This window comes from Populus nigra, chromosome 16, assembly GCF_951802175.1.
Source record: "Populus nigra chromosome 16, ddPopNigr1.1, whole genome shotgun sequence".
Classification (NCBI taxonomy): Eukaryota; Viridiplantae; Streptophyta; class Magnoliopsida; order Malpighiales; family Salicaceae; genus Populus; species Populus nigra.
The window spans coordinates 9419619-9447080 of record NC_084867.1 but is presented as its reverse complement, the minus strand read 5'-3'; the positions used below and the strand labels follow the sequence as shown (position 1 = coordinate 9447080).

The 27462-nt window shown below is 29.8% G+C and overlaps 3 protein-coding genes across 3 annotated transcripts; all 3 read right to left on the bottom strand.

Moving 5' to 3' along the window:
• Nucleotides 1-6358: 6358 nt before the first annotated feature.
• Nucleotides 6359-9682, bottom strand: LOC133676068 (protein ALP1-like). The gene is made up of 4 exons (XM_062097640.1): nt 9293-9682; nt 8223-8448; nt 7146-8131; nt 6359-7043 (listed from the first exon to the last, which is right to left on the bottom strand). Exons 1-3 carry the CDS (start codon nt 9680-9682, stop codon nt 7680-7682), a joined length of 1068 nt encoding a protein of 355 aa, XP_061953624.1. The 3' UTR covers nt 6359-7043; nt 7146-7679.
• On the bottom strand, nt 6471-7478 carry LOC133676069 (uncharacterized protein At2g29880-like). Its single transcript, XM_062097641.1, has 4 exons — nt 7146-7478; nt 6930-7043; nt 6630-6758; nt 6471-6488 (listed from the first exon to the last, which is right to left on the bottom strand). The coding sequence occupies exons 1-4, from the start codon at nt 7476-7478 to the stop codon at nt 6471-6473; spliced, it is 594 nt and encodes a 197-aa protein (XP_061953625.1).
• A 1644-nt stretch (nt 9683-11326) lies between the features above and the next one.
• Nucleotides 11327-14148, bottom strand: LOC133675009 (polyamine oxidase 1-like). The gene is made up of 10 exons (XM_062096272.1): nt 13986-14148; nt 13498-13744; nt 13231-13383; nt 12918-13152; nt 12650-12793; nt 12323-12472; nt 11966-12220; nt 11792-11873; nt 11574-11693; nt 11327-11487 (listed from the first exon to the last, which is right to left on the bottom strand). Exons 1-9 carry the CDS (start codon nt 14092-14094, stop codon nt 11617-11619), a joined length of 1452 nt encoding a protein of 483 aa, XP_061952256.1. The 5' UTR covers nt 14095-14148; the 3' UTR covers nt 11327-11487; nt 11574-11616.
• Nucleotides 14149-27462: the final 13314 nt, after the last annotated feature.

Below are 27462 nucleotides of genomic sequence, written 5' to 3'. Positions count from 1 at the left end.
ATCATTTCTCTCTTTTCTTGACAAAGGATAATGAGTTTCATGACTTCACTTGGCAAAGCCCAGAGTGCAATCAATTGGCCCAACTCAACAGATGGAGCCCGAAGATCTACTATTTTTCATCTCATTCTATTTTATTATTGGTTGTCTCTTTCAAATTAAAAATTTTCTAGAAAAGATATTATATCGTAATAGGTCCATGTTTATTTTTTAACAAGTATATATAAGACCATATGTTTTAATCTTTTTTGTTCCTTTTCTCTTTCTAAACTTGACTTTATCATATTCTGATTGGAGATGATCACTTGAGTTTGCCTCAATCGTTCTTTTAAGTAAACAATTTTCTCATGCTTTCTTTTATGGAACCATATTTTCAAAGGATGTATCATTCATTGCTTCTATAATAATATTAAGATGAATATCCTCAATACTTGATTTGTGTACAAGAAATTGATATGTACTATTATTATATGCATATACGATAAATACACAATTCATAGTCTTATGTCCAATTTTGGTATTTTTTTAAGATCAGACATTGCTACATTTGCAAAATGCTCCTCACACTTTAAGGTATTCAGAGTATGCTCTCCAACCTTTTCATAATACACACAAATAGATATAAAAATAACTTGTGCAATCATTTATAAAAGTAATGTAATACTTTTTTTCATCTATAGTTTGTACAAACTTTAAATCACCAATATCCGAGCAAATTAAACCTAGAGATTTACTAATTTTTTCAATTATTTTAAAAAAAGGTTTTATGAATTTTTTATTCTACACAAATTTCACACGTTTTTTTTCTAAAAAATCATACTTGGTAATAATTCATGGTTTATTAACCTTTGTCTATAATTATAATTCACATAACCTAACTTGTCATGCTACAAATAACAAGACTTAAGTAAATAAGAAGAAAAGACGATCTTATTTTTGTTCTAATAATTGGTTACAATGGTTATTATATTCATTTTAAAGAGGTCATCACGAAGATACTTCTTTTCTACAAACATACTACTCTTGAGTGTGTTTGATATTGTGGTAGCTTTTATGATTATGGTTTGAAAAAAGTTGTTTTATAAAAAATACTTTTAGTTGATGTTGGTTTGATATTTATATATGTTTGTTTAAAACTGTGGTTGAAATTGAGGTTGAATAAAAAGTAGTTTAATGTGTTTGGTTAAACATACTTTTCAAATTGAGGTTATAAAATAACTAAAAAAGATATATATTAATATTGATGGTTTTTAATTTAAATATTGTAGATTTAACTACCACTATTACATCATTAAATAAATAATATTTTATATCAAATATTTTTAATTGTTCCATTAACTTATTTACAATTTCATCACGTATGAAATTCATCCGATAAGGACTACAGTTTTCATGGTTTTTTGAGCGTGCAATAAAATCAGGTAAAATATCATTAGAAATAAAATTGGAATTACGATCAAATTCTACAAATGCTACGTCATCATGCAATCTCCTTCCAATTTATATAGTGTTATTGAATAATATTAAATACTAGTTTTTAAGTAAAACACAATTGAAAAAATTGAAAAAAATTTTCAGGTCGGACACGGTTTAATGAACAGTGACCCGTGAATTCATTCACCTGGTATTGTTCACGTGAACAGTACCAATGAATTAATCCACTTGGCATTGTTCAGATGATGATGATTGCCAAAGAAATATTAAAAACTCCTACTTGAGTTGAAGGAAGGAAGCAAACAACAAATTGGGTGGCCCTTGAGTTTTTTCTTTCTCTTAGCAACAGGCGGGCAAAAGTGAAAAGTAGCAATTTTTTGCTTCAACAAAATTGACGGTACAAACTCAATTTTTAGTGGGACCCATCTCTAAAATTTGTGTTCAAAATGTTTACCAAACTGTTATAAATTGTGGTTGGAACAAAACACAGTTCCAACCACAATACCAAACGGTACCTTAAAAAGTATAAATTTATTACTAAAAAAAAATCATCTTAAAACTATTTTTGCTCAACAATAAGCAAGACACTAAGTTTTTCCTAATATCAGCAACATACAATACATTATTGAGGGCAAGATGCTTTCCAAAGGTTAGCTTTAGTATGACCTTTTCAAAATCCAGTATCTTGGAGGTTTATGAGTTCTCTATGTATAAGATTTTTCTATCAATTTCTTTGTAAGTAAAAAACATAATTTTCTTAACGAATACATGTTTTGTAGCACCAACATCAACCTACCACTACTCATGATTGTTTGATCAAGTTGAATTTGAAAACAATAAACATATTTATTTCCAAAACTTTATCTGCAAGGTAATCAATCTTGTTGATATTGGCTTTAACAATAATTTCTTTCCTGGGTTGATTTGCTGAGTCTTATTTTATTCATTGTGACTTGTTCAATTATCACCATTTCACTTATGAACTATACTGTATAAGAAAAGAGTATCATGTGAATAATATTTTTTCTAAGTAAGTTATCAGAAAAGATTAAAGGAGTCACAAACCATCTTGTTTAAAACGCAATCTTCTTATACAAAACTTTATTGATCGTATCTATTCACTGTACTAACTTTGTATATATGTGAAAAATAACATAAACATGAGTGATGTTGTATACATAAACAAACCTAACTAGATAACTATGATGTCATTCTTATATAAGAAATTATTCATGTATGAACATTTTTATTCGATAACTTCAACCTTGAAATTTTTGTCCAAATCTTTCCAAAGTTCACTCTTGATTGAATTATACAAATCATATTATGTATTGTTTAATATATTCAAAATGTAGTTTAATATTTGCACAAAATCACTACAATTTCATATGTACAAATCTAACATAATAATGAAATCAAATTCATTATTTGAACTTTAATATTTTCTCCCTACAAGAACTTAACCAAGTCTAAGGTGAGCACATAAATCAACATTTTATGTTATTACCGTTTAAAATTCAATCCATTGAACTTTTCTGGTTTCTTACTATGCAACACAAAATGTGATGGTAGAATTCTTATTACCAAAGTAGTACTCATCGAAGCAATATTGGTTGGAAAAACCAATTCTCAAGTTAAAAATATGATATAATATTATAAAAATAATAGCCAATAATATTTATAAATAAATATTTCAGTTCCACAATAAGCAAGTAATATAAAAAATAATAATTGTAATAAAGCAACCTAATAAAGAAAAATATTTAAATTATATAAGATGAAAAATAAACTCTTTTATTTATTTTAGTTTAAAATAAACGTGCATTTTGCCAAAACAATATGTTTAAAGAAGAAAGACAAAATACATTATTATACCAACAAGTTAACAAGAACATGTATAAACTACACAAAGATATAAACATGGTTTATAAAAGCATAGTTCATAAAAAAATATATATCATGCAACAACTCAATGAGATTCAAATAAGTTGCATGAGTTAAAATTTTAGAAGATAAACTATAACTTTAAAATAAAGATATAGCAACCTTCTAAAATTGAACAATGAAAAAAAAAACATAAAGTTATAAACAAACCAAAAGATTATAGATTAAAACATATGGTATTGATATAAATCTATATGTAAGAATATAAAAAATTAAAAGAAAGTTAAATTATAACTTAAATTTTAAAGATGCTAAAAATCTCTGTAACAATAATCTAGATAATTAATATTTTTTTCACATGATAAACTAAACAAAGTCTAATAAATATGCTTTCAACAAACTAAAAAAAAATCTATAAATAAGAAAAATAAAACTCATATCAAACATACTTTCAACATAAATATAATAATAGAATACTAGAACACATACTAAGCACATATATTCAAACTTACAATTGATATAAAAATCAAAATCCTATCATACATACTAATAATAATAATAATAACTATGTTTAAATTAAAATAAAAAAGGGTATTTACATGTTGAAACACTTTAAATTAATGAAACTTTTGTTGTTGTCAATGATAAATCCTTTGTTCTAAAAGTTTTATTGTTCCTCACTAGTATAATTAAATATTTGGAATATATTTTTCAAGATCCCAATACCATCATCTTAATCTAGATGCACTTTTAAATAAGATCTTTGAACTAAAATAAAATGACTTAATTATCTCTCAACAAAGTGAACTTAAACTCTAGATTTGGAAAGAAAACCAAAACATAAAAAATAGAAGAAAAACATTAAAAATAAGATGAGGAAGAGTGTGTAAAAATCTAGATAAAACTACTTTTGAACTTTTCCTTCACCCTCCCTTTTTATTGTGGATTTTGAAAATTAAAAAGTTGAAGAATTAATTATGGTAATAATCATAATTAATTTCCACTATGATCAACCTTTGATTATCTATCATAAATCAAGAATTAAATCTGAACATTGTGGTCATTAAAATGATTTTTTTAAGTTGAAAAATTATTTAGATTTAAAGCAAAAACTTTTAGAAAATATTGTAAACATTCATGGACTAAACTAGATAAACAATAGGCTGGAATAAATAACTCTTCATAGACTAAGCTAGATTCCAATTTCACTTTGCAAAAAGTTCTTCATGGACTAGGCCAAATTTCAATTTCACTTTGCAAAAAGTTAATATTTTGTAACTCAAAATATTATTTTACAATAAACTAAATCTAGACCTGAAGCCCAATCACGAACTGGATTAATATACTTGTGTGTATGTGTTTAAGCTCATAATCTATTTTGTCTAATACTTCTTTCCTCTAAAAACTTTTTAACTATTCATTATATAAATATTATGAAAGTTTTTTTCTTTTCATTATGGAATAGTGGATGTCACTTTTAATTTGATGTCGGGTGTCTCTATTAATCATGTTCTTTAAATAAATTTTCAACATTTACTTGAAGTAAGATTCCTACTAATATCAGTTCGCACATATAGGAAAACAATCTCCAGATAGAGTTGTAATTCAAGCAATAATGTAACAATGAGTGTGTTCACTAACAGAACACAGTTTTCTAGATTGTTTGCGAGTACACATACTGCCCTGGTTTGCGAGTACACATACTGCATTCTCCAGGTCTGATAATACAAGCCAGTTTGAATCAACTGGTCTGCTCAAAGTCAATTTTTTAACGTTTGAAAGCCAACTGTGCTGGAGTGATAGCTGTATTCCACAAATAAAGGGCCTCTCATTAATGTCGATTAGCTTCTAGAGGGATTAAAAGGCACCATCTTCTTTTTTCGAAAATCAATAAAAGAAACTCCACTCATTTGAGAACATTAAGGCACATGGTAAGATCACTCCTTTGACCAGGTCGTCCCTTTTTTATTATTATGTTATTACAGGTAATGTACTGAAGACCTCGGGAGGCTATGCTGTAAATAGGCACTGTGGGGCTGTAAATGTGCAGTATACCTGACATCAGGTGTAAGACTTGCTGTCTAAAGGAGGTTTTAACGACAACAGGGTACCCGTGCAGTGACTCACGGGGGTTTTACAGCGGCCTTGGCCTGATGTTGGCGGAGTGCTGTGGAATCTATCATTTTGTTCGAGAGGAAGGTGTTATGTTTTGAACTGTGATATATTTTGATAATTAGAGGAGGGAATATTCTCTGACCCTTGTCTTGTACTTTTCTTCTTGTCTTTGAGGTAGACAAGCAATTCCTATCACACGCCATCTCCTTATTTCTTAGGCTCCGTTTGTTTGCAGGAAAGTTGTTTCCTTTTGAAAAGTGAATTCCGGGGAAAGTGAATTCCTGGAAAGTGAATTCCGGGAAAGTGAATTCCGATGTTTGGTAGTGTTATGGAAAATGAACTGGAAAATACTTTCTTGTGTTTGGTTATGTTATGGAAAATGAACTGGAAAACACTTTCCTGTGTTTGGTTATGTTATGGAAAAGAAACTGGAAAATAATTTATTAATAAATTAATTTTTTTTTAAGTTTATCTAATATATATAAAATATTTAATATAAAAATTTAATCAGTTACAATAAAAGAATGAAATCTAAAAAGTATAATGATGAATTTTTTTTATTATAATATATATTCATACATAGCTTATTTTATAAAATATAACTATATATGTCATATCATATTATATAGAAATAAGCTTGTGAAATATTTTTTAAGTAAAACCTATTACTATATTTTTTTCAATTTTAAAAGCTTAAAATAAGTTTTTTTTCATATGAAGAAAGCCAAATTAGTTTATGGTAAGAGTTATATATTTGGGGTTTTTTTTTTGGTATGAAGTTTTTTAAAAAAGATAAATAGATTCAAAAAATATTTTGATGGGTTTTTTTGATAAATATTTTTTTTTACGAGTAAAGTCAATTATCCCTTTAATATCCCTTTAATATATATCGAATAAGCATCAAGAAATAAATATAAATATCTAACATCAAACAAAATCATGCATAAATATTAAGTTTCGATGTCATATACATACATACATATTAGTTCAAATTACAAGCATAAATATGATAGACCGAATTAAACAAGTAAACATACTTGTCAAATAACAAACATGGTCTGAACCCAAATTTTAAACATAGTCAAACCATCTTAGCAAGCAGGCCTGTAGTAGTGTTGGTTCATAAAATTCTGAACCCAAATTTTCCTCAAATTAGCATTTTTTGCCATAAATGCTTTTGCCAACATTTCATTTTGGACCAAATGATCAAATGCCTCCCCAAGAGTGATCTCATCAAAGCCTTCAATTTTCATCACTTCCGCATACAACGCATTAACATCAAGTTGATTTTTGCTGAGGCTTTGAATTGCAAGTGCTACATCTCCAATCTGTTTAGACAACTTTTCAACACCATCATCTTCATACATGCGATTTCTCTTCCTATGTTGCCTCTTTTGCGTACTAGAGGAAGATGTCTCTTTTTCCTTAGAAGTTTCTTCATATTCCCCTTCATTTTCAATTGAAATTGATTGCTCTTCAGTGTTCTCTTCCAAGTTGACATCAGCATATGATTTGGCATAATTCCCGGTTGCCATGTCTTTTCCAACAACAATTGCCATTGCCTCGTACATATCGAGTTTTTTGTTGAGATACTTGTCATGATTGGGATGTGCCTGTTCATAAAATTTAGAATATGTAATTTTTTAGTTCATTGTATAACATTTTAGAAACAAAAGTAAATATAAAAATTACAAAGAGTATAATATTTATCATACCTTTACTTCTTCATCATATACATCTTTCGAAACAGTAATCATCTTCAAATAATCATCCCAGCCAAAGCCACTTTTATTTTTAAGTTTGGTTATTATTCCCCATTCTTTTTTCACGGTCTTGAGATGATTGTCCACATGTTTAGGCTCGCATTGCACATTGAACTTTTGACTGATTTCTGTAGCCACCTTAACAAAAGATTCTGCTTTAAAGGTGGAAGAAGGTTTGCTTCCTTTAAGTGCCTCCTCAGCTAATATCTCAAGTAACATGTGAGACATAGGCTTAGACCATGTGAAGTGCTTGCCCTTGCATTTTACATTTTGCGTGGAACTCATTTCTACAAAAAAGAAATTACAAATTTATACAAAATAACATCATACAATATTTAGATTTAATAAATTTCATATAACAACTACCATTAATAATTAAAAGATAAATTATAATAAAGTCAACATCTACTCCAAATACATAACAAATATAATACAAACTCAAACAAGACATAATAAAAACAAACACATATAACTAACACTCAATTACTAGTTTCTTTGAGTGTTATAATCATTCCACATGGTTGATGCAATCATTTCTCTTTTTGTTATCCACTCCCTATTCTCTTCCCTCTCCTCCCGTTGACTTAAGTTGATTGTTCGTCTAATTGGTTCACTTTCCGAACATATTTCTTCCATAAGAAAGTCATAAGGATCAACCCCCATTATGTGATTATGAATAATACAACTTGCAAGCACAACATCTACTTGTGTTTCATAAGACCAAAAAGATTTTCCATCAATTGATCTAAAACGACTCTTCAAAATACCAAACCCTCGCTCAATAGCGGTTCTCAAAGAAGAGTGTCGAAGATTAAATAGTTCCTTTTCATTTTCTGGTGAATGTTCTGTAAACTCGTTCAAGTGATATCGAACTCCACGAAAAGGAGAAATGATTCCTTTTCGAATACCGTAACCAGCATCACCAAGATAATATTTCCCTACAAGTTAGAAAAAAAAAACCTATTACTATCTTTAGCTAATTAAATATTTTATATGTTTATTGCATATAATAAATACTTTATTATATACCTTCTGGAATTTTTAGACCACTAGGTCTTGATAATGCATCACCTAAAACCCGTGAATCATGTGCACTTCCTTCCCAGCCAGCTAAAACATATATAAACTTCAAATCAAAAGTTATAGCTGCTAAAACATTTTGTGTTGTCCCTTCTTTTCGACCTCGAAACTTTCCTTGAATCTCAACAGGAACATTTGCAGGAACATGGGTACCATCAATTGCTCCCACACAATCCTATAAAAACATGAAAAAATAATTTATAACCTTTTCCTCTAGATGTAATTAATTAATGTATAAAAATATTGGTATTGTTCTCATACCTTAAAATAAGGATAGAATCTTTGATTATTCATTATCTCTGCGGGAACTGTATCGCCTGGGTCTTTAATTAGGTGTTTGTATAACTTAAGAATTGCTTTTAAAACAATTCTAAAGTAACGATGGATAGTTTCAACAGACCTATAGTATATACCACTAATAAAACGAAATCTTTGGTTTTGGCCTACAATTTGTAAGAACACAATTACTTGCTTCCTAATAGACACATTTTGAGTTGATCGTAATAGGTCATGACTTGTGAGAACATCACACAATCTATATAAGACAACAGGTTTCATACGAATTTGTTCAACGCAATGCCTATCACCTCGATTCAAAATGCTGTCAATATAGAATTCTCGTTGAGCAATTGCATTTATACGTGGTTCTCTTGGTATATAAATTGTATTTCTTTCTTGTTCAATAATAGCTACCCCTGTAGCTATCACAGTTACAGCTGCTCCCATACATGTTGCATGAATTATCTTACTATCCATATCATGAAAGTGAAGTTTTCTGATAACAAAACCTAAAAATTTAGGGAAATACATATTAAAAAAATCATATAAAATACTTACACAATTAATATCAAAAAATTATGTTGAAAGAAGCGGACAATAATTCCCTATTTTTCCTGTTATATTCATTCCCCATTTCCCCTGTTATAACCGGTTTGTATAATTTCCCAATTACATTGTTCCATTACCCTCCCATTCCCCCTGTTATTAATTCCACATTTTTCCTATAATTTCGTTATAACCGATTTGTATAATTTCCCATTAGCATTCAACAATTTGAAGTTTGTTTGCACAAATCTCCCAACAATTTCACTGTTCCCATTCACAAATCTCCTCCAATTCCCCTGCTCCCCAATTCCCTCACCTCTCGGTCCAGTCCCCCAATTCCCATGCTCCCATTCACAAATCAAAACCCAATTCCCCTGCTCCCCAATTCCCTCTCCTCTCGGTCCAGTCCCCCAATTCCCCTGCTCCCATTCACAAATCAAAACCCAATTCCCCTGCTCCCCAATTCCCTCTCCTCTCGGTCCAGTCCCCCAATTCCCCTGCTTCCATTCACAAATCTCCTCCAATTCCCCTGCTCCCCAATTCCCTCTCCTCTCGGTCCAGTCCCCCAATTCCCCTGCTCCCATTCCCCCCCAAGGATTCACTAACAGAAATCTCCCCCCCTCCATTCAACAATTTCACTGTTCCCATTCCCCTCCCCTCTCGGTCCGAGTTCCCCCAATTCCCCTGCTCCTATCCCCCCGCCAACAATTTCACTGTTCTCATTCCCCTCCCAATTCCCTCTCCTCTCGGTCCCAATCCCCCAATTTCCCTGCTCCCATTCCCCCCCCCCCAAGGATTCACTAACATAAACAGAAATCCCCCCCGATTTGTCTCTCTTTGATAACAGATGGATCGCCCCCACAACAGAAATCGGCCGCCTCACAGAAATCGATCGCCCCTCCCCCCCCGGTTTTGGCCTCTCTGTCAACAGAAATCGATCGCCCCTCCCCCCCGTTTTGGCCTCTCTGTCAACAGAAATCGATCGCCCATGCCCCCCCGGTTTTGGCCTCTCTGGCAACAGAAATCGATCGCCCCTCCCCCCTGGTTTTGGCCTCTATCTGTTCACATAAATCGATCCCCCCCATCACGTTGCCTCTTCATGTTAACAGACATCGCCTCCCCTCCCCCCCCACCGTTTTGCCTCTCTCTGTCACAGTTATCTCTCCCGCCCTCCCCCCACCGGTTTTGTCTCTCTGTCAAGAATGTGTTTTTTTGGGTTGTGTTTGTTTGGGTTGCTTGATTAATTGAAGGTGATGAGATTAATAGTTGTTGACAGTAGCAGTAGTAGATTTACGAAGATGAAAAGTTGGAAATGTTGTGGAAAAAATATGACAGTAGCAGTAGCAGATTTATCAAGAATATCAAAGATTTATGCTATTATTTTTACAGATCTATGCAGAATAAGATAAAAACATAAAGAAAATAAAGAGGAAAAAATTATCTAAAATTAATTGGTCTAGAAAAATACTCTTGTTCCTGCTCTCTTGTTTCTGCTCAGGCCCCCCTTGTTCTCGTTTTCTCTGTGATTTTGAATAAAAAGTTCCAGTTGAGAGCTGATACACAGCTGTATGAGAAAATGAACGGAAGGAAAGGCCCGAAGGAAAGTGTTTTCCTTTATTTAACAAAAGGAAAACACTTTCCTTTCCTAACGTTACTTTTTTTAAGTTGACTGGAATTCAGTTTCCTTTGACTATTTTTTTATATTGTTGCCAAACATGAGAAAGCAAGGAAAGTGAATTCCAGGAATTCACTTTCCTGCAATCAAACACGGCATTAGTAAAAAAACGATAGAATAAGATTTAAAAAAATGGGTTGTGTTTTCCCAAGGAACCGTGCTGAACTGCTCGGATCCTGTAAGGAATGAGCGTGATCCACTTTGTGAGCAGAGAAGGTTAATTTAAGCACACTTGCCACATGCCCCCTACAGTATTTGATTATAGTTTGAGGCTTTGAGGTAGACAAGCAATTCCTATTACACGCCATCTCCTTGTTTCTTAGTAAAACAACGATAGAATAAGATTTTAAAAAATGGGTTGTGTTTTACCAAGGAACTGTGCTGAATTGCTCGGATCCTGTAAGGTATGCATGTGATCCACTTTGTAAGGAGAAAAGGTTAATTTAAGCACACTTGCCACATGCCCCCTAGAGTATTTGATTATAGTTTGAGGCTTCGAGCCATATTTCCCCTTTGCCTTTGTTTACTTTTATTTTTATTAAATGTTGTCAAGTAAGATCACAAAATTGAAATCTTCATTCCTCGACATGGAAATCCAAACATATCATAGATGGGACATCTAGCAAAAACTCAAAAACAGGTTGATGTTGTAATGGTTGTCCACCCTCTAGATTTTATTCCTGCTAGCTACTGATCCTCCTGATCCATCTTCACCTACATAAAAGATTGTACAAATTGTGAAACTCTTTGTACTTTGCACATATATCCTTAATAATTAAACAGAAAATGCAGACATTGACCTTCAGAACCTAGGAGCACTGGTCTCTTGGTGAAACTTCTCTCTTACATATGCTGGCTATTATAGCCTCTGCAAGTTTGGTTCTTTATGCACCCAAGCAAATCGTTTGCTGTGTCAATACCTACCATCCAAGAACAAAAATCAAGGTTGGTAAAGGTCATATTGTTAGCACAATACACCAAATGAGAAAGCATATTTGGGTGTTTAGGGAGATCGAACCTGTAAAGTAAGCACCAGTGACATATCCTATGTATTTATTGCTATTATGCTCCCCGGTGAAGTAAACTGGACCAACAGGATCCTGTAAAAGACAAAGTATTTCTAGCTATGGTTCTGAAATTGCTTTTTCTTACATCAACATTAGGAAATTGAATTTGCTAATTTTAGGCTCACCCCTAATTGGTCGTGGCGGTTTTGGTTGTACTTGTCAGGCCAATTGGAATAGCTGCCTTTGTAGAATCTGTTTAAGCCCCATCTAGGTACAAGTATGTCTTCTGGCTTAGGAATGTTGTTACCAAACAACGTTTTCAGGACAACCATGACCTCTGCTTCAACTTCCTGGTCTGATAATTGCTCTACCCTTCTTGATTCTTCAGCGGTTACTGTCACAAACAAAATGTTCGATCCTGGATATTCATTCTCTAGATGCTGCATGAAAAGAAAAACATCAAGACATCATAAGTGTGGAGCTAGGATGAATATACAGCAAAATAGCTAGCTACTAATTTAGATGTACATGTTAGTTAGTACCTGCCAAAGTGGATAGTATCCGCGCCGGACATGCGTGTAAAGGAAGAACTCAGTTCCAGGACCAGATGGCCAGAACTTGTAAGGAAATTTTAGGAATATCTTGGTGTATATGGTCATGCTAAAATCTGATATTGCAAGCCTTTTCCATAGCTGATTCATATTCAAGATAAGATTCAGTACTGGAAATACCAAAATGAAAATAAAGATATCCATAAATGTTAGAAAGGAAATTGATTTGAATATCTCGTGAAGATTGAAAAAGAAAATCTCTCAATAAAAAAAAATCAAGAAAGAAAAGAAAAGAAACCAATAATCATGTATACTCACAGGTAACTTAGGCCTGAAATCAATGAGGTCAGTTTGGAGGACTCCAACGCTTACAGAGACAATAGCATACTTGGCTTTGTAAATGGAACCATCTTCAGTTTTGACTGCAACTCCATTCTTTGAGTATATTATCTCTCTAACTACCTGAAATAGTGTTTAAAGCACAAATCTACATCAGGATTTAGTACCTTGCATGATATAGCTAGCTCAGCTACCTATAACCGAGTACATTAGTTCAAGATCCCAGCAAAATTTTCTAAAAGGTTACCTTATTTAGCTTGAGTCTGGGGTCGCTCTTCAAAGAAGACAAGAACTGCTTAGCAAGATATTGTACTACAATCTCAAAACCCCTGGGATCTGCTACAAAGTACGGATCCTCTCCATGGTCCACGAACTCATTCCGGGGGTATGTGTGCTTCAAACTTGTCACTTTTGGTGGTTCTCCATCTTCGTAGTCATTGTGGTAGTAGTCTATCACCATTTCCAGTGGGGTTTTCGGCTCCCTACAGCCATGTCCATTACTCAGTTAATTTACTCTTAAAAAAAAAACTTAATTAATGTATGAAATTCCTAGCGCTTACTGTTTGAATAGACGCTGCCCTGCCAATATTGAGATATCAACATCGTTCTTGACTTTTTTTGTAAGAAGGGTCGAAAACTCTGCACAGAAGTCATCCCTGGCCACAGCAACTTTATCTACAGCCTCCACCAATTTTTTTGGGTATAGTCCACCACTGTGGAGATCAGTGGAAAAGATGTTACGGATGGTATGCCATTAATGTCAGCAATTAAGATGATGGCTTTTAAGAAAAGAAGAATATCAAAGAAGAGTTGTTTAATTCAATTACTCTTGTTTATAGGTATTTGATGTAAGATTATCATAGTCATTAAGGGAGGTTTTGAGCTTGACTTTCTTGGCCATTTCTAATACAGGATTATGAACAGGCCCCCCACCAAAAAGCCAGTTGGCACCCATTTCTACTGCATATCCACTAAATTGGGTTTTCATCACACGGCCGCCAATCCTATCTGTTGCTTCTAGTATCAAGATATCACGTATGCCAGCATCTTGAAGTGTTTTTGCTGCTGAAATTCCTGAAATGTTAACCAAGATTAAATAAAAAGGCTAAGCAGACAAATTAAGTAGTTTGTGTAAAAACTATGCAAGTCTTTCACCCAAAAAAACATTTATGGACAATGAAAGTGTTTTACCCCATGATGTGTGCGCCTAAATACAAGAAAAAAACCTTCATGATACAGAAATGTAAAGGGGCAAGTGAAATGCATGCATAGATCTAGAGCCATTTGTTTTTGGTAATTTTGAAGATATGACAACCTGACATTCCAGCTCCAATGATAATGACGGTAGGAGTTTGCGAGGGCGAAGCCAAAGAGAGGAAGGAATGGAAAAGGAGGACAAGCACCATTCCCAAGAACTTCTTCATTGTTATGCAATACGCTAAGCTTTTAGTGTTTGGCTTCAGTTGTGAGATTAGGTTACTCTAGTCTCCCATTTATAGGCAAGACTAGGGGTCAAAAATTGTTTAGTACACAAAAAAAAAGATACTTAGTCCAGACAATATTTTAAAAGAAATAAGGAAAATGTGATACTTGAGTCATGAACTTCTCTTGATACAATAAGACCGGGTAGTTTAATAATGTTATTTAAATTATAGAAAATAATAACAGATAAACCATAAAAAAATGATAATAATTAACCTGAATAAACTAGTCATCGATATCATACTCAGAAGAAGAAGAAAAAAAATTATTGAAAACTCATTCACTCTATTATGGACATCATCCATCACAAAAAGAGCTTATTGAGACGGTTCAAATCCGACTACAAAAGTCTAGACGATGACATTAGAAGAAGCCGCATGGATTGCTAGAGTATCGTCTCAGAAAAACAAACCGAACAAAAATAATAATAAAATAAGCATGTGCCTATATTCAATAAATCAATTATATTTAACTCAGTAATAAATATATTTAAAAAATAAATTTCATAAAGCAAAAATAATAATAATTAAAAGAATGAGGATAAAATCTAATAAGAAATAAATTTACGAAGGGTGGAATAAAAAAAATGTAACTCTAAAAATTATTTTAGATTATAAAAAAACAGCAATTAAAAAAACAAGAACTAAATTTAAAAAAGAAAAAAAATTAAATAAGGATGAAATCAAAACAAGAATCTAATTCAATGAATTATTTTAAAAAAACCATAGCCAAAAGAATAAGGATTAAATAAAAAAAAATTTAAAGGTTGCCTTAAAAAAACTAGGGGTATGACACAAACCCCAAGAAAAAAAAGAAAAGAAAAAACAATTATTACTCAACCCAAACCAGAATTTTTTTAGATACATACATCACATATCCATGAAAAAGATATCGAGACAAAACTTATGCCATCCCAAAATGTTTTTTTTGGCTCTGGAATTGGTCACACACAATGTTCAAAGACAATAAAGTAGTTGATGTGTGTATCTAATAATTTTTTTTAATTTTTTTTAATTTTTTAAAAGATTAAATTGCCCTTGCCCCACCTTAATAACAACGAAAAGACCACCAATGAATAAAATACCCTCTGACCTAGGCTTAAGAAAATAAATTGTAAGGGCAAGTAAGTATTTTAATGTACTTATAAAAATGATAAAAAAACAGCCCCATTTTCATTTTAATTTTTTTTTAATTTAAAAGGTAATATGATAAATAAAACAAAAGATAAAAAATACCACAGATAAATATAGTTTTTCTTTTAATTGCATCAACTTAATTTTACTATAAAAAAAATTTATCATGTCCCTAATTAATTTTAAAATACTAAAAAATTATCATTTCAAAGATGATCCTACCCAACTATTAGTCTAAACTATTTTTTTTAAGACTAAGAAAATAAATTTATTATTCTCGTCTATAATAAAATATATCTAGGGGAATAGTAAATTCATCACCCCCTTCAAGTTTTTTTTTTTAAAAAAACTTTTTGCCCAGTTTCTTTCATAACATTCACGTGTTTGTGTCTGTGTGATTTTTCCACCATGTTTTTTTTTATAGATGATTATTTAGTTGTTCCTACCAACCAACCAAAGAATAATTGTTAAAATATATTCACTGTTTATCTGCTATAATTGTTTTTCATATTTATTATCTGATTTTATAATATTATCCACGGGATATACTTTTCAGTACTGAATTATATCAGTGTGTGTCCATCACTCGAGGCAATTATTGCATAGATAGAATTCTACAGTAAAGATTGCCCTACAATGAATAATGCGGTCAACACTTCATCTTTTAAAATATACCAATCCTGTTAAGCTAAAGAAATAAATTAATAATTGTTTTTAGAAAGAATAAAGATATTTAGGTAGACAAACTCCAGGTTTTCTTTGTTTTGTTTAAAGGAGAAGATAGCATGTGGTTTTGAAGCATCTTTTTGATCGTTTATTAGTTTCTTAAAGCAAAGTAATAATATATTTACCGGTAATAATCATGTATACTCACAGGTAATTTGTGATTATTTTTTAAAATATTTTTTATATTAAAATACATTAAAATAATATTTTTTTTATTTTAAAAAATTTATATTTGAGATCAATATATCAAAACTATTCAAAATATATAAATAAATTAATTTTTAATAAAAATATTTAAATTTTTATGGAACACAGGCCCCGAAATCTTACAGAGACAATAGCATACTTAGCTTTGTAAATGGAACCATCTTCAGTTTATATTGTAAAATAGACAATGGAAGAAAGAATCTTCCTTGTAAGAAATGGAGGCCCCAAGACTCGATAATGCACACGAGAAGAATAAAAATATAATGTGAAAGCAAACGAACAAGCAATATTCTAATTTTTTATAATAGGTTTACATTCGAGGATATAATAATGACATTAAGACAGACATTCTCTCAGGATTTTATTTAAGTTGTATATAATATGTATAAATGCAATTTGATGAATGCAAATTTATTAAAGTCAAGATCAAAAGATAATTTGAACATGGGATGAATATGGACAAGATGAGATTGACATGTACACAGATTTATTAAATTGAAAAATACTAAAATGATGTGAAGGAAACCTGATTTAAATAATGTTTGGAAATACGGTTGAAACTGTATTTTTTAAAAATTTAATTTTTTATTTATTTAAATTTAATTTTTTTATATTTTTATACTAAAAAATATAAATGGAGTTTCTAATTTTTTTTATACTAAAAAGAAATCTCATGTCATTTTATAAATGGATTTCATCAAAATCATATTTAAAAATACTCAAGAAACAAAGATAATTTTTCAATTTGTTAAAATAACTTTAACAAAATCAAAGGACACCTGCACATTTTAAGTTTAAAGAAAATTTATTTAAAAAATGTGATAGAGAATTGATATAAAAATATTGTGTGGATGGAAATTAAAATGAAAAGACAAAGTAACCTTGTAAAATGAGAAAAATACATAAATTACCCTCGAGCAAGTGGTTGTCATGTGTTGCCACTGTCTCCATTTGCTGATGACTTTTCCGGTGACGAGGAGCCAAGTGAGGTGGCCCCGCATTAATTATTGATGAAGAAGACGATGTGAATTATTAAGATCTACACTATTGCTATTATTGGTGGCTAGCAGAAGGAGCTTCGATCCTATCGCTGCTACTTATGGTGGTGGATCAGGTATCTGAAAGTTTTTTTTCATAGAAAAAAAGGGTGGAGAACAGGAGGAAGGACGAGGGAAATAAGAGAAGAGTCTCGTCATGCTCATCGAAGTTTGGCAGCTAGTGAAGGGAGGGAGGGGGAGGGAGGGATCGCTAACGCTTGCTTGAGAATGTGGTTATGGTTGTTTTTTAAAGTATTTTTCATGTTAAAATATATCAAAATAATATTTTTTTTATTTTTTAAAAATTATTTTTAAAATCAGCACATTAAAATAATCCAAAACATATAAAAAATAAATTTTAACAAAAAAATTAAATTTTTTAACAAACCACGTTCCCAAATAGTTTCTAAAGTTTTTGGTTCTGGAAGGAGTATGGTCACAAGACTGAAACTTAAAGAAATTGATAGAAGCGCACCACTAAGAGTGGAGTCTGTGACTTAATTTGACTTAACATTGAGAAACTTATCAGGTCTAGACATAATAAATATAGAAATGATGGATTAGGTTTGATTTTTAATACTTTCCAAATCATTATTCAACGGGTTCAATCCAAACCTAAAACATTTTTATAGATTTTAAAATATATTTTTTTGGTCCTTTATTTCTGTCTTTTTTTATTCTTTTTTGAGTTAATTTTTCACTTTTTATTTGGATAGAAAGCCTTGATTGTGGATTTTTGAAACTTTGAAGGTAAAATCGATACAAAAAACAGTTCGGATGTAAAGTTGAAAGTACTTATATAATTCGAAGGTATTTTGAATTTTCTTTTCTTTAATATTTAATAGTCATATAGTCGCAATCCTTACTTCATCAGTGAGGAGATGATGAAAATTGACAAGGTGATAGAGAGTAGAGTGAAAGCCATGGAAACTTCATATATAAGATTAGTTTTAGTAACATCTTATTCAACTTAGCTAGAGAAATTCATTCATGGTTGTACCAACCTCCAAAGTGATAGGAAGAAATAGATCACAAGTCTGTGTTTGATATTTTAATAGCTTTTGCAATTATGATTTAAAAAATTAGTTTTAAAAAATATTTTTAGTTACTTTTTTTAAAATGGTAAGTTTAAGAAATATGTGTTTTGTTAAAACTGATATAAAATAAATTTTTATATGTAAAATAAATAATAAACAAGTCTTTGTGAATAAAAAAACAAGTTATTCTAACTTCTGAAAAAATAAATTTTGAAATAATTATATGTGGAGCCTAGTGTAAAAAGTATAAGTTATTAGACTAATCAAATGGTTTTTTTTTAATGATTGGGTTAAAAAAAATTTATCACAATACCAAATACTCTTTAAATAAGATTTATAATTAGCATTTTGACTTTGAATTGAAGTTTTTTTAGTTTATATAAAAATATTAAAATGTTTTTTTATTAAGAGGTGAATATGATGATTATGTGTCTTGGAAAAATTAACTTTGGAAAGCCAAAAACTCATGATCATTTTTTTTTTTGACAATTTCTATCGATCAAAAAGTGAATGTATTACCCAACGAGGGACACATATTTCACTTTCAAAAATACTCATCTCATTAAAGTAAATTAAAAGTCAAAATCAAAACTAAATTAAATTACAAGAAATAACTCTATTATTATTGTTGCATCCATTGTGGCCATCTCATGGAAGTGCTATGATTGCTACAATGTATTTCCAATGCTTTTCTAAGTGATTATGAGGTGAAAAATATTCAGTTTGGTACTTTAATATTTTATTTTTTTATATCTTTCATATCTTTAGTTTTCAATATTGATATTTTAGCCTTAAAACTTTATTTTTCTCACGTTCAATTCTAATATGTTGAGAGATAATGAAAAAATATTTTAATTGGTATATTTCAAGCATAAAAAAGATTAATCTTTATGTCAATTGATTTGTTTTTAAAAGTGGAGTTTGATAAAGTTGGTTTCTATCTTTAATCATGCTAGAAAAAAATAATTGAGAACCCGAAAAACTAGTTTATATTTGTTTTGATTATGAGTTTTAAAACTAATTAAAGAGTGATTGGGGTTGAAAATTTAGTTATTGGAACTTATAAAATTTGATTTTCAGGTTTTTCGGTGAAAATATATTAAAATTTAGGTTTTAGAGTTCAAAATACCCATATCTTGATTTTCTAGAAAAAAAAAGAAGATCAAAATCCATAAATTTTTTTTAGATTTGATTTGATTATGAATTTTTAATTAAAGAGTTGAAATGAAATTATTGAGCTTCTTAGGATTTTTTGTGTTTTAAAATAAAAATAGATTGAAATTTAGGTTTTGGAGTCCACATTATATAGAATTTGATTTTCTAGGTGCTTGAAATTTGTTAAAGTAGAAAATAAGTTGTCTGTACAAAAAATGACATATCATTCATTTATTTTTGAAAAGAAAAAACCCATATACACAAGCCATTTATTTTTGAAAAGAAAAAAAATCATATACACGAGCTTGGGTTTCTAAGCCAACATATGTCGGGCCTTTTCCTTTATACTGCCGAATGCATAAGCTAGGCTGTTTAGGTAAGCCGAAGCATGTGGGCTTGACTCCACTACCCCCCTTTATTTTTCTTACATCTTTTAATATTCTACTTTTTAAATAAAACAATTATAATCGTATTTTAAAAAATATATAATGATATTATACATTTTAAATAAGATCAAATTTTTAATGGTAATGTTTGCAATTACTTTATAAATAATTATATATAAAAATAATATGCATACTTAAAAAAAACATTTCTTATGAATATTCAATAAGAATTAAATGTCTAGTTGTTTTTTTATTATAAAGTTTTTATATAATTTCATCAAATTAATTACTTATTTATTTGTGCATATAGTAACATAAAAATTATCAAAGATATCTCTTTATTTTATATATGAACTTGTTTTTCCAGTCATGATAAATTTTCATTATATAAAAGAAAGGAAAGAGAAACTTTTGAAAAAGATTCATATAAAAACAGGTTTGCCCGACACTGTTTTCTCTTCAAATTTTGTTGAAGGAAAAAAAAACTTTTTCATGGTAAAAATATGATGTTCTCTACTTTATTATAAAAATGGTTTATCTGCTAAAATATTACCTTTTAATTCTATACCTACAATGTATCTTGCTCATTCTCATCTCATGCTCAATCATTTATGTAAAAAAAAAAGTTATTTTAGTCCTTACATTTATTATTTTAAAAAATAAATCCTCCAATGAAATTTTTTTATCCTCATATTTTTTATTTGAACATTTTAGTCCCTACACTAGAAGGGTTTTTTTTTTTAATTTTTTATCAAGTCCTTTGAAATCTTATTGTGTATTTAATGAGTAAAATAAAGATATAAATGGATATCCTTACCTAGAAGCCCATACTTGTCCCATAGTCTATTAGAGTATTATTGAATTGGGTAGATAAGACCCATTTCCATACCTACTCCTCGTACAAGTCCAAGCTAGCAGGCTCAAATGCATCAACCAAGGGCAAGCAAGCCTTTTCCTTTTTTTTAAAAAAATATTTTTATTACTTGTTTTAGCAATAAAGTTTCTTTTTTTTTTGGCAAACTGGTTGTTCCTCTCTTGTTTTAGCAATAAACTGGTTATTTTGTTTATATTTATTTTAAAAAATATAAACAAAATAAAAATTAATACAAGTGCATGTAAATGGAGACTTTTAATAACAATGAGTTTTTTTAACAAAAATTATAATTTTTACAGCGCTACAGTAAAACTTCTCCATCACTATGACAGAGACATCTATCTACTCCCATAACACTCACGTTAAACTACAAATGTGGTCGTAGAATTAGCGTACGTGATTTAATTATTGACCCACCATTTGGGTAGAGGTTAGAGAGTTTCATCCATATAGGCCACGTGTAATCCTTTGAGTCGTGTAGGTCTCTTAGTTCTTGTACTCAGAAGGAGGGTGGCTAGTTTCATTTTGTCATTCAGAGAACCAGAAACACATAAATAATAATAATAATAATAATAATAATAATAATGTCGTGTCACCGACCATGCTCTCAGACACAACTTATGTCGCGTCACCGACCACAATGCCATTTCTTCATTGGTAATTGCACTTTCGCTATCATCTCCATCCCAATCTGGGCTTATTCATATTGGTGTTCTTAAAGACGTAAGGGACTTTGCTTATCATAATATTATTTAACTTATAGATATTTTTAAATGTTTTTTTTTAATCGTTTCAATATATTTATGTTACAGCAATTTCAAATACACCAAGAAAAATCACTTTTGAATTTTGGAGGGAGTCAACGCGTTTTTTTTTTCAATTTAATCTCTGATTCTATAATAATTCTTCAATTGAATCTTTACCCGAGTCCAAGCCCTTTGCTTTTAATTTAATCTCTAATTCTTTAATAACTCTTTGATTTAGTATTAAATTTCATCCAATCCAAGCCCAAAAAAAGCCTAACCAAAAAGAGATTAATGGAAGAGATAAGAAAAGGGCAACTATCCGACTAGTTTAGCACATACTAGCCGTGTACATGACCATGTCGCGAATAGGGTGGTTAACTCATGTTGACCGAAAGCGATACGATATGTTGTTGTTTTAATATTAAAATTAAAAAAATATCATTTTGATTTTTTTTAATCCAACCCTAGTTTTTATCGGTCATTTAGATTGTCTTTGAACTCGTTCTATCAACTAAGGTTTAATTTGAAGTTCAGGCTAATCAAGCAATTAGGTTAGGAGATTTCAATATTGACCCGCTAGGTCAGATTTAGTGGCATTGTCAAAGACTTCTCCATGGCATGCCCATTTGTTTTATGTTCAAGAAAACAACGTCATTTGGAATTTTATTTTTTAAAATAGAATTTAGACAACATTGTCTTATATTTGTTTTTAATCAGATCAGGTTTTGACCAATTTAACTTGATATGTTATGAGTTTATGCTAATTGTTTTAAAAAATGCTATAAAAGAATCAGATATCTTGAATCTGATTTGGATTAAAACTAAAAAAAAAGAAAAAATATATTATAAAAATAGATTTCAAAACAAAAAAACATGTTTTTTTAAAAATTATATCAAATAATTATAAAAATGCCAAATAATATAAAAATCTTAAAATAAACCAATTGTTAATTATAAAGTTTGAATCTTTTAAATAAAATCCAAATTCAACTATAATGATAATGAATTATGGCATGATTGAGTTGTGTTTAAAAAATAGTCAGTGCACAAGAAAATATAAAAAAAGATTGTGATGGAGAGTGTTTTTTTAAGAATATTTTTTTAATTAAAATAATAATTTGTGTATTTTTTATAACACGTTCAAAATCATCTAAATTATCTAAAAAGATATTAATTTGATATTTTATAAATGAAAAAATAATTTAAAAAACAAGTAAGAAATTGCAATTTAAGGCCCAACGACTAGCTAGTTTCTAGGAAAATCATTGAATGATACGCCTTCTTTCGCTTGGTCTCCTTACATGCCATTGTTAGTATGTTTTGAACATTATTTTGAATTTGCCCTCTAACCATTGAATCGATGCCGTTCCAAACAAGTTAGAAAAAAAAAACCTTCCGTCCTGCAACTTACCTCACAGTATGAACGTACAAGGTTTTTTTTGTTATTACAAAAAGGAACACAAGTTCTTACAAATCTAAAACAATGTTTGACTCGTGAGCTTTTTTCAATGGGCGGTGTCTGGTTGGATTAAAAAATCGCCCTCCTCTGTCCTCTAGACATAGATGAGTGAACGACGTCACATATGTAGGAAGCTCACATGCTACACGTATTAATGACACTGATGGTTGTATTTTGTTGTTAGCAAGCAATATGTCAAAAGAATTGGCTTGCATGTGTTTATTGGAGATTTATAGTATTTTATGATCATATTGTTTAAAATATTACATGTGAATAAGGAAACTGCATATAAAGAAGATTAGTGTGATCAGTCCAAAAAGCTTTGAAGTTGAAATAACAACAGAATTAATGAAACGGAACGCCGCATATGGCCATTGTCCCATTGAATCTCCGAAAGCTCTCTATAGCCTCAAGTAGCAGGCCTTTACATTATGCGGCTACAATTTATTCATGAAGACGAGTGGGTGTTTGAGGCTAGTTTTTACAGAGCAACGGCACACATGCAGTAGACGAGACAAGGTCACCAGTTCATCAGCTGTTCTTCTATGGCGTCTCTAAAACTTCGCTGCAACTGGAGGAAGTGTGGATCACATGCACCCTCTTGAAAATCAGATCCAGGAACACATGCAATTTGATGAAAATTGACTTTATAACTAATAGCACGCATTAAGTCTCTACCTTCACGTACGTATGATGCAATCAATGCTAGTAAATCATTTTGCGTCTCAAAGAAGCAATTTGCTGACTGAAGAGGCAAAACCGCTTTTGATTCAAAGAAGAGGATAATAGGCCTTGATATGGAAGGATATATCAAGCTATTAGGCTCAAAGAAATTCGTTAATTGTTTTTTATGTCTCCATTGTTTGAAATAGTTTATAATAAATAAATATAAACAAGAAGCACTCTCTTTAGAGTGTTTATAAGAACAAACTTCTTCTATTATTGTTTTTTTTTTTAATGATAATGGATTCATTTATTAATAAAATAATTATTTAGATAATGGCCGAGAAAAATATAATGAATTAAAAAAACTAAAAAAAAGGGACTAGAAACAAGTCACAACTAGAAAATTGATAAAAACAAATGGTAATACTAACAAAATATTTCTGTCGGTAAATTATAGTAAATTTTACCTACATAAATATTTCCTTAGTATATATCGAGGAAATTATAGTGGAAAAAAAAATTAAACAAAACTAAAAAATATGATGACATGTCATTTATATCAACAGAATTACTGACGAAATTAATTCCATTGGTAAAATCATTAGTAAAATGTTCGCTTCTCCCTGACACTGTTCATCATGTCAATCATAAAGGAAGCACTGAAACTGTTTATTTTTTAATTGCATTTTTAATTATTGTTCTTTACAGGTGAAATTACCGACGGATTGAAAATTCGTCGGTGTTATTTGACGAGTTTTTGAAAATTTTTGAGTAAATTGAAAGTTTAAATTAAATATTACAGACAGAATCACTGACGGATTAAAAAGACTTCGATGAAATTTGGCGGTTTCTAAAAATTTTTGATTAAATTAAAAATTTAAATTGAAATATTACAGAAAGAATAACCGACATAATGGTTAGAAATATTAATATTTAATTATCCATAAGTAAATATTGGTAAAATACCCCAATAAATAGAATCCCTCATTTCACAATAAACGAGCTTGTTGTTGTTCTTCTTCTTCTTCTTCCCCTTATATAAAAAACATCAACATCCATTTCTTTTTTTCTCTCCTTTTCTCCACCACTCTCAAGTATGTCTTTTTTTTTTCTTTTCTCTTCTCAGATTTTTTTTAATTGACATACTTTATAAATTTATTTTTTTTCTCTTCTCAACTTCACTTGCAACTACATTAAGGTAATATTTTTCTTTTTTCTTCTTTTTTTGTGTTTTTTTCATTACATATTTTTTTATTTAAAAATTTTTATTTTCTTAATAATTGTATGAATGTTGTGTAGGATTTTTTTTTTCATATGAGATCAATGTTGTTATTGTTTTATTTTTTTGTGTTATTTATTTGTTGCAAATTTTTTGAGTTTGATTTTCTTTATAAGTATTATGGAGTGTTGATTTATATTAATTTAATTATTTTCTAGTTTTGTTAAATAGATTTTTTTTAAAAATATTTTTAAATAATCACTGATGGAATTGTATATGGTATTTTTTTTTGTTATATGACAATTTTTTCAAGGGAAATACTGAAGGAATGAAACGAGAATATTTTTTTTACGTGTATTTTTTGTATGTAAAACCATCGGGTTTTTTTTTTTCCGACAGAATAAGCAACATATGATGGAATTACCGATGAACGTTATTCTGATTGACGTATTCCATTGGTGAATTAGTCAGTAAAATTTTCACCTACAGAAAGGTAATCTCACGCCGATGAAAAAATTCCATCGATAAAACTATTAATTGTTGTAATAAGTACAATTACAGTATAACATTAGAATCTAAACACCCTTCTTACCTATGGTTGTCTTGATCAGATGAATATTTTCAGCACTGTGAATGAGGTTAGTTCATGTGTATGAAAAATCAGATTTACTAACCTTTATCCAACAAGACAAATGATGAAAAATCAAGTTAAAAACTGCATCCCAATCCAAAGACTTCTATTATTGTAATAGCTTATTGACTGTTCATGTGCTTTGCTTGATAGATTCTCTTAGAGACACCATAGAGAGTTTTTTTAGTAAATCAATCTTGTAATAAATATTGATATTTGAAACTTAGAACTAAAAATACCAATAAGATTATTAATTCCCTTTTAATTTAAAAAATTTCTTTTGTTGGTAGAAGTTAGTTTATAGGTGTGAACAAGTATTCAAATTAATTAAAAAAATTACTATTTTTTTTTCCAACAAGTTCCCAAAATAATTTGTTCTGTATAAAAAAAATAAAACATAATATTTTTGTATTTCATGTCAATAGTTGGCCGGACTTGGTGTCTAACTGGACTGTGAAATTCTTTTCATATTATCGGTCGCAAGCTCAACAAGCTCAACGGCAAATTGCATGTCTAGGTAACAATCATGCTATAAATTCTTCCCGACAAAAAACATCCAGAAACTAAACTCTGTCCACTGGAGAAGCCGCATGTATGTATCATGCCTCCGTAACTGCCCTTAATTCATTAGGCCAAACGTGTTCCTCAAATATATGCCTTCCTGTAATAATTGAATGCTCCTATTATTATTTTTATTATACATACAATCTTTCAAACAAACATTGCTTAAAAAATATCATATTCCTATTAATTTTTTTTTTGTGAACTTCGTCATTTTTTTTCACAATTGAGCTATTTCTTGAATAATTTTATATTTTTATTATACATTCAATCTTTTTTAGTTTTTGAAGTAACATATATATATATATATGTTATTATTATTATTATTATTATTTTCATACCTTCTGTTTTCACTGTAACTCTCTCAGTAGACATTGAAAGAAAATCTTCGTCAATTTATACCTAAGGACATGGCGAGAAAATATTTTATAGGTAAAGTTTATCGTAATTTACTGATAAAATTATTTTTATCAATATTATGTTTGTATTTGTCAATTTTCTAGTAGTAAATCTTCTTGAGATAAAGAAAAAAAATAATTGTCCTGCTTTTTACTAAAATACTCAATATGCTATCACAATAAAAAAAATCAACAACTTTGTTTTTTTTTTTATCTCAACAATAACCAAATTTTATGCATAAAGATTAAGTTTATTTTTAATAAACTAGTTATCGGGAGCGGAGCCATCAAGGGAATGAAGAGGGCTCCTGCCCGCTAGATTATTTTTTTATTTTAGAAATCATTGATATATCCTATGGAAGCTAATGTTATGATGGCTTCCTCAAAATTATCCAAATAATTGATTGGCTACTTAAATATGCTAAAAATTAGGTAATAATCCTACCAAGGAAATACCATAACAGCCAAATAGTTCTTTTCTTTAAAATTTATATTTTTCTTATGAAAATCTAGATGCAAGTCCTTAAACAAAACCATCCGTTTCCTTTATCTAGTTCTTTATTTTCCAACCCTTACATTAATCAATCCTTTTCTCTCTTATTTCCATTTACGCAAGAAATCTAGAAAACTTTACAAGGAAAGCATTAGAGAAGAAAGAAAATTTAAGAAAATATTATTTACTTTTAATTCTTCAATATATCTATATAGAATCAAATTATGAGGTATGGAGTAGGTAGATGTTGCAATATAACCAATGAAAAGCTAGTTATGAAAATCAAGTGAAATTTGTTTGTCAATATAATCAAATTTGAAAATTTTTTAGAAATTCATATGGAACTAGATTTATAGAATCTTTTTATTATATTTAAAAGCGATCCAATATTTAAAAAAAAAGTTATAATTTTTTTATTAGATTATATATTTGATGGGTTTAGGTTTTTTAACAGATTTTATCTTGTTCAAAAAAACATCTACAACAAGATCCATTTAGTAAAAAATAAAAAAATTATTTCTATTATATTATAAATCAGCCTATAAAGTTTTATGTGAGGCTTCACCACTGCTAATCATTTAC

Bases quoted from the DNA above. Each gene is read 5' to 3' on its own strand.
- LOC133676069 (XM_062097641.1), bottom strand. From the start codon at position 7,478: ATGAGTTCCACGCAAAATGTAAAATGCAAGGGCAAGCACTTCACATGG. The intron at 7,044-7,145 runs GTATGATAAATA...TTTTATGAACAG, and splicing joins TATATGATGAAGAAGTAAAG to GCACATCCCAATCATGACAA. The intron at 6,759-6,929 runs GTCAACTTGGAA...TTGTCTAAACAG, and splicing joins ATGCCAAATCATATGCTGAT to ATTGGAGATGTAGCACTTGC.
- LOC133676068 (XM_062097640.1), bottom strand. From the start codon at position 9,682: ATGGGAGCAGGGGAATTGGGGGACTGGACCGAGAGGAGAGGGAATTGG. The intron at 8,449-9,292 runs GTTATAACGAAA...ATGTTTTTATAG, and splicing joins ATGGGAAATTATACAAATCG to GATTGTGTGGGAGCAATTGA. The intron at 8,132-8,222 runs GTATATAATAAA...TCTAACTTGTAG, and splicing joins TGGTCTAAAAATTCCAGAAG to GGAAATATTATCTTGGTGAT.
- LOC133675009 (XM_062096272.1), bottom strand. From the start codon at position 14,094: ATGAAGAAGTTCTTGGGAATGGTGCTTGTCCTCCTTTTCCATTCCTTC. The intron at 12,794-12,917 runs GTAACCTTTTAG...ACACTATTTCAG, and splicing joins CCAGACTCAAGCTAAATAAG to GTAGTTAGAGAGATAATATA. The intron at 12,473-12,649 runs GTGAGTATACAT...AATATGAATCAG, and splicing joins ATTTCAGGCCTAAGTTACCT to CTATGGAAAAGGCTTGCAAT.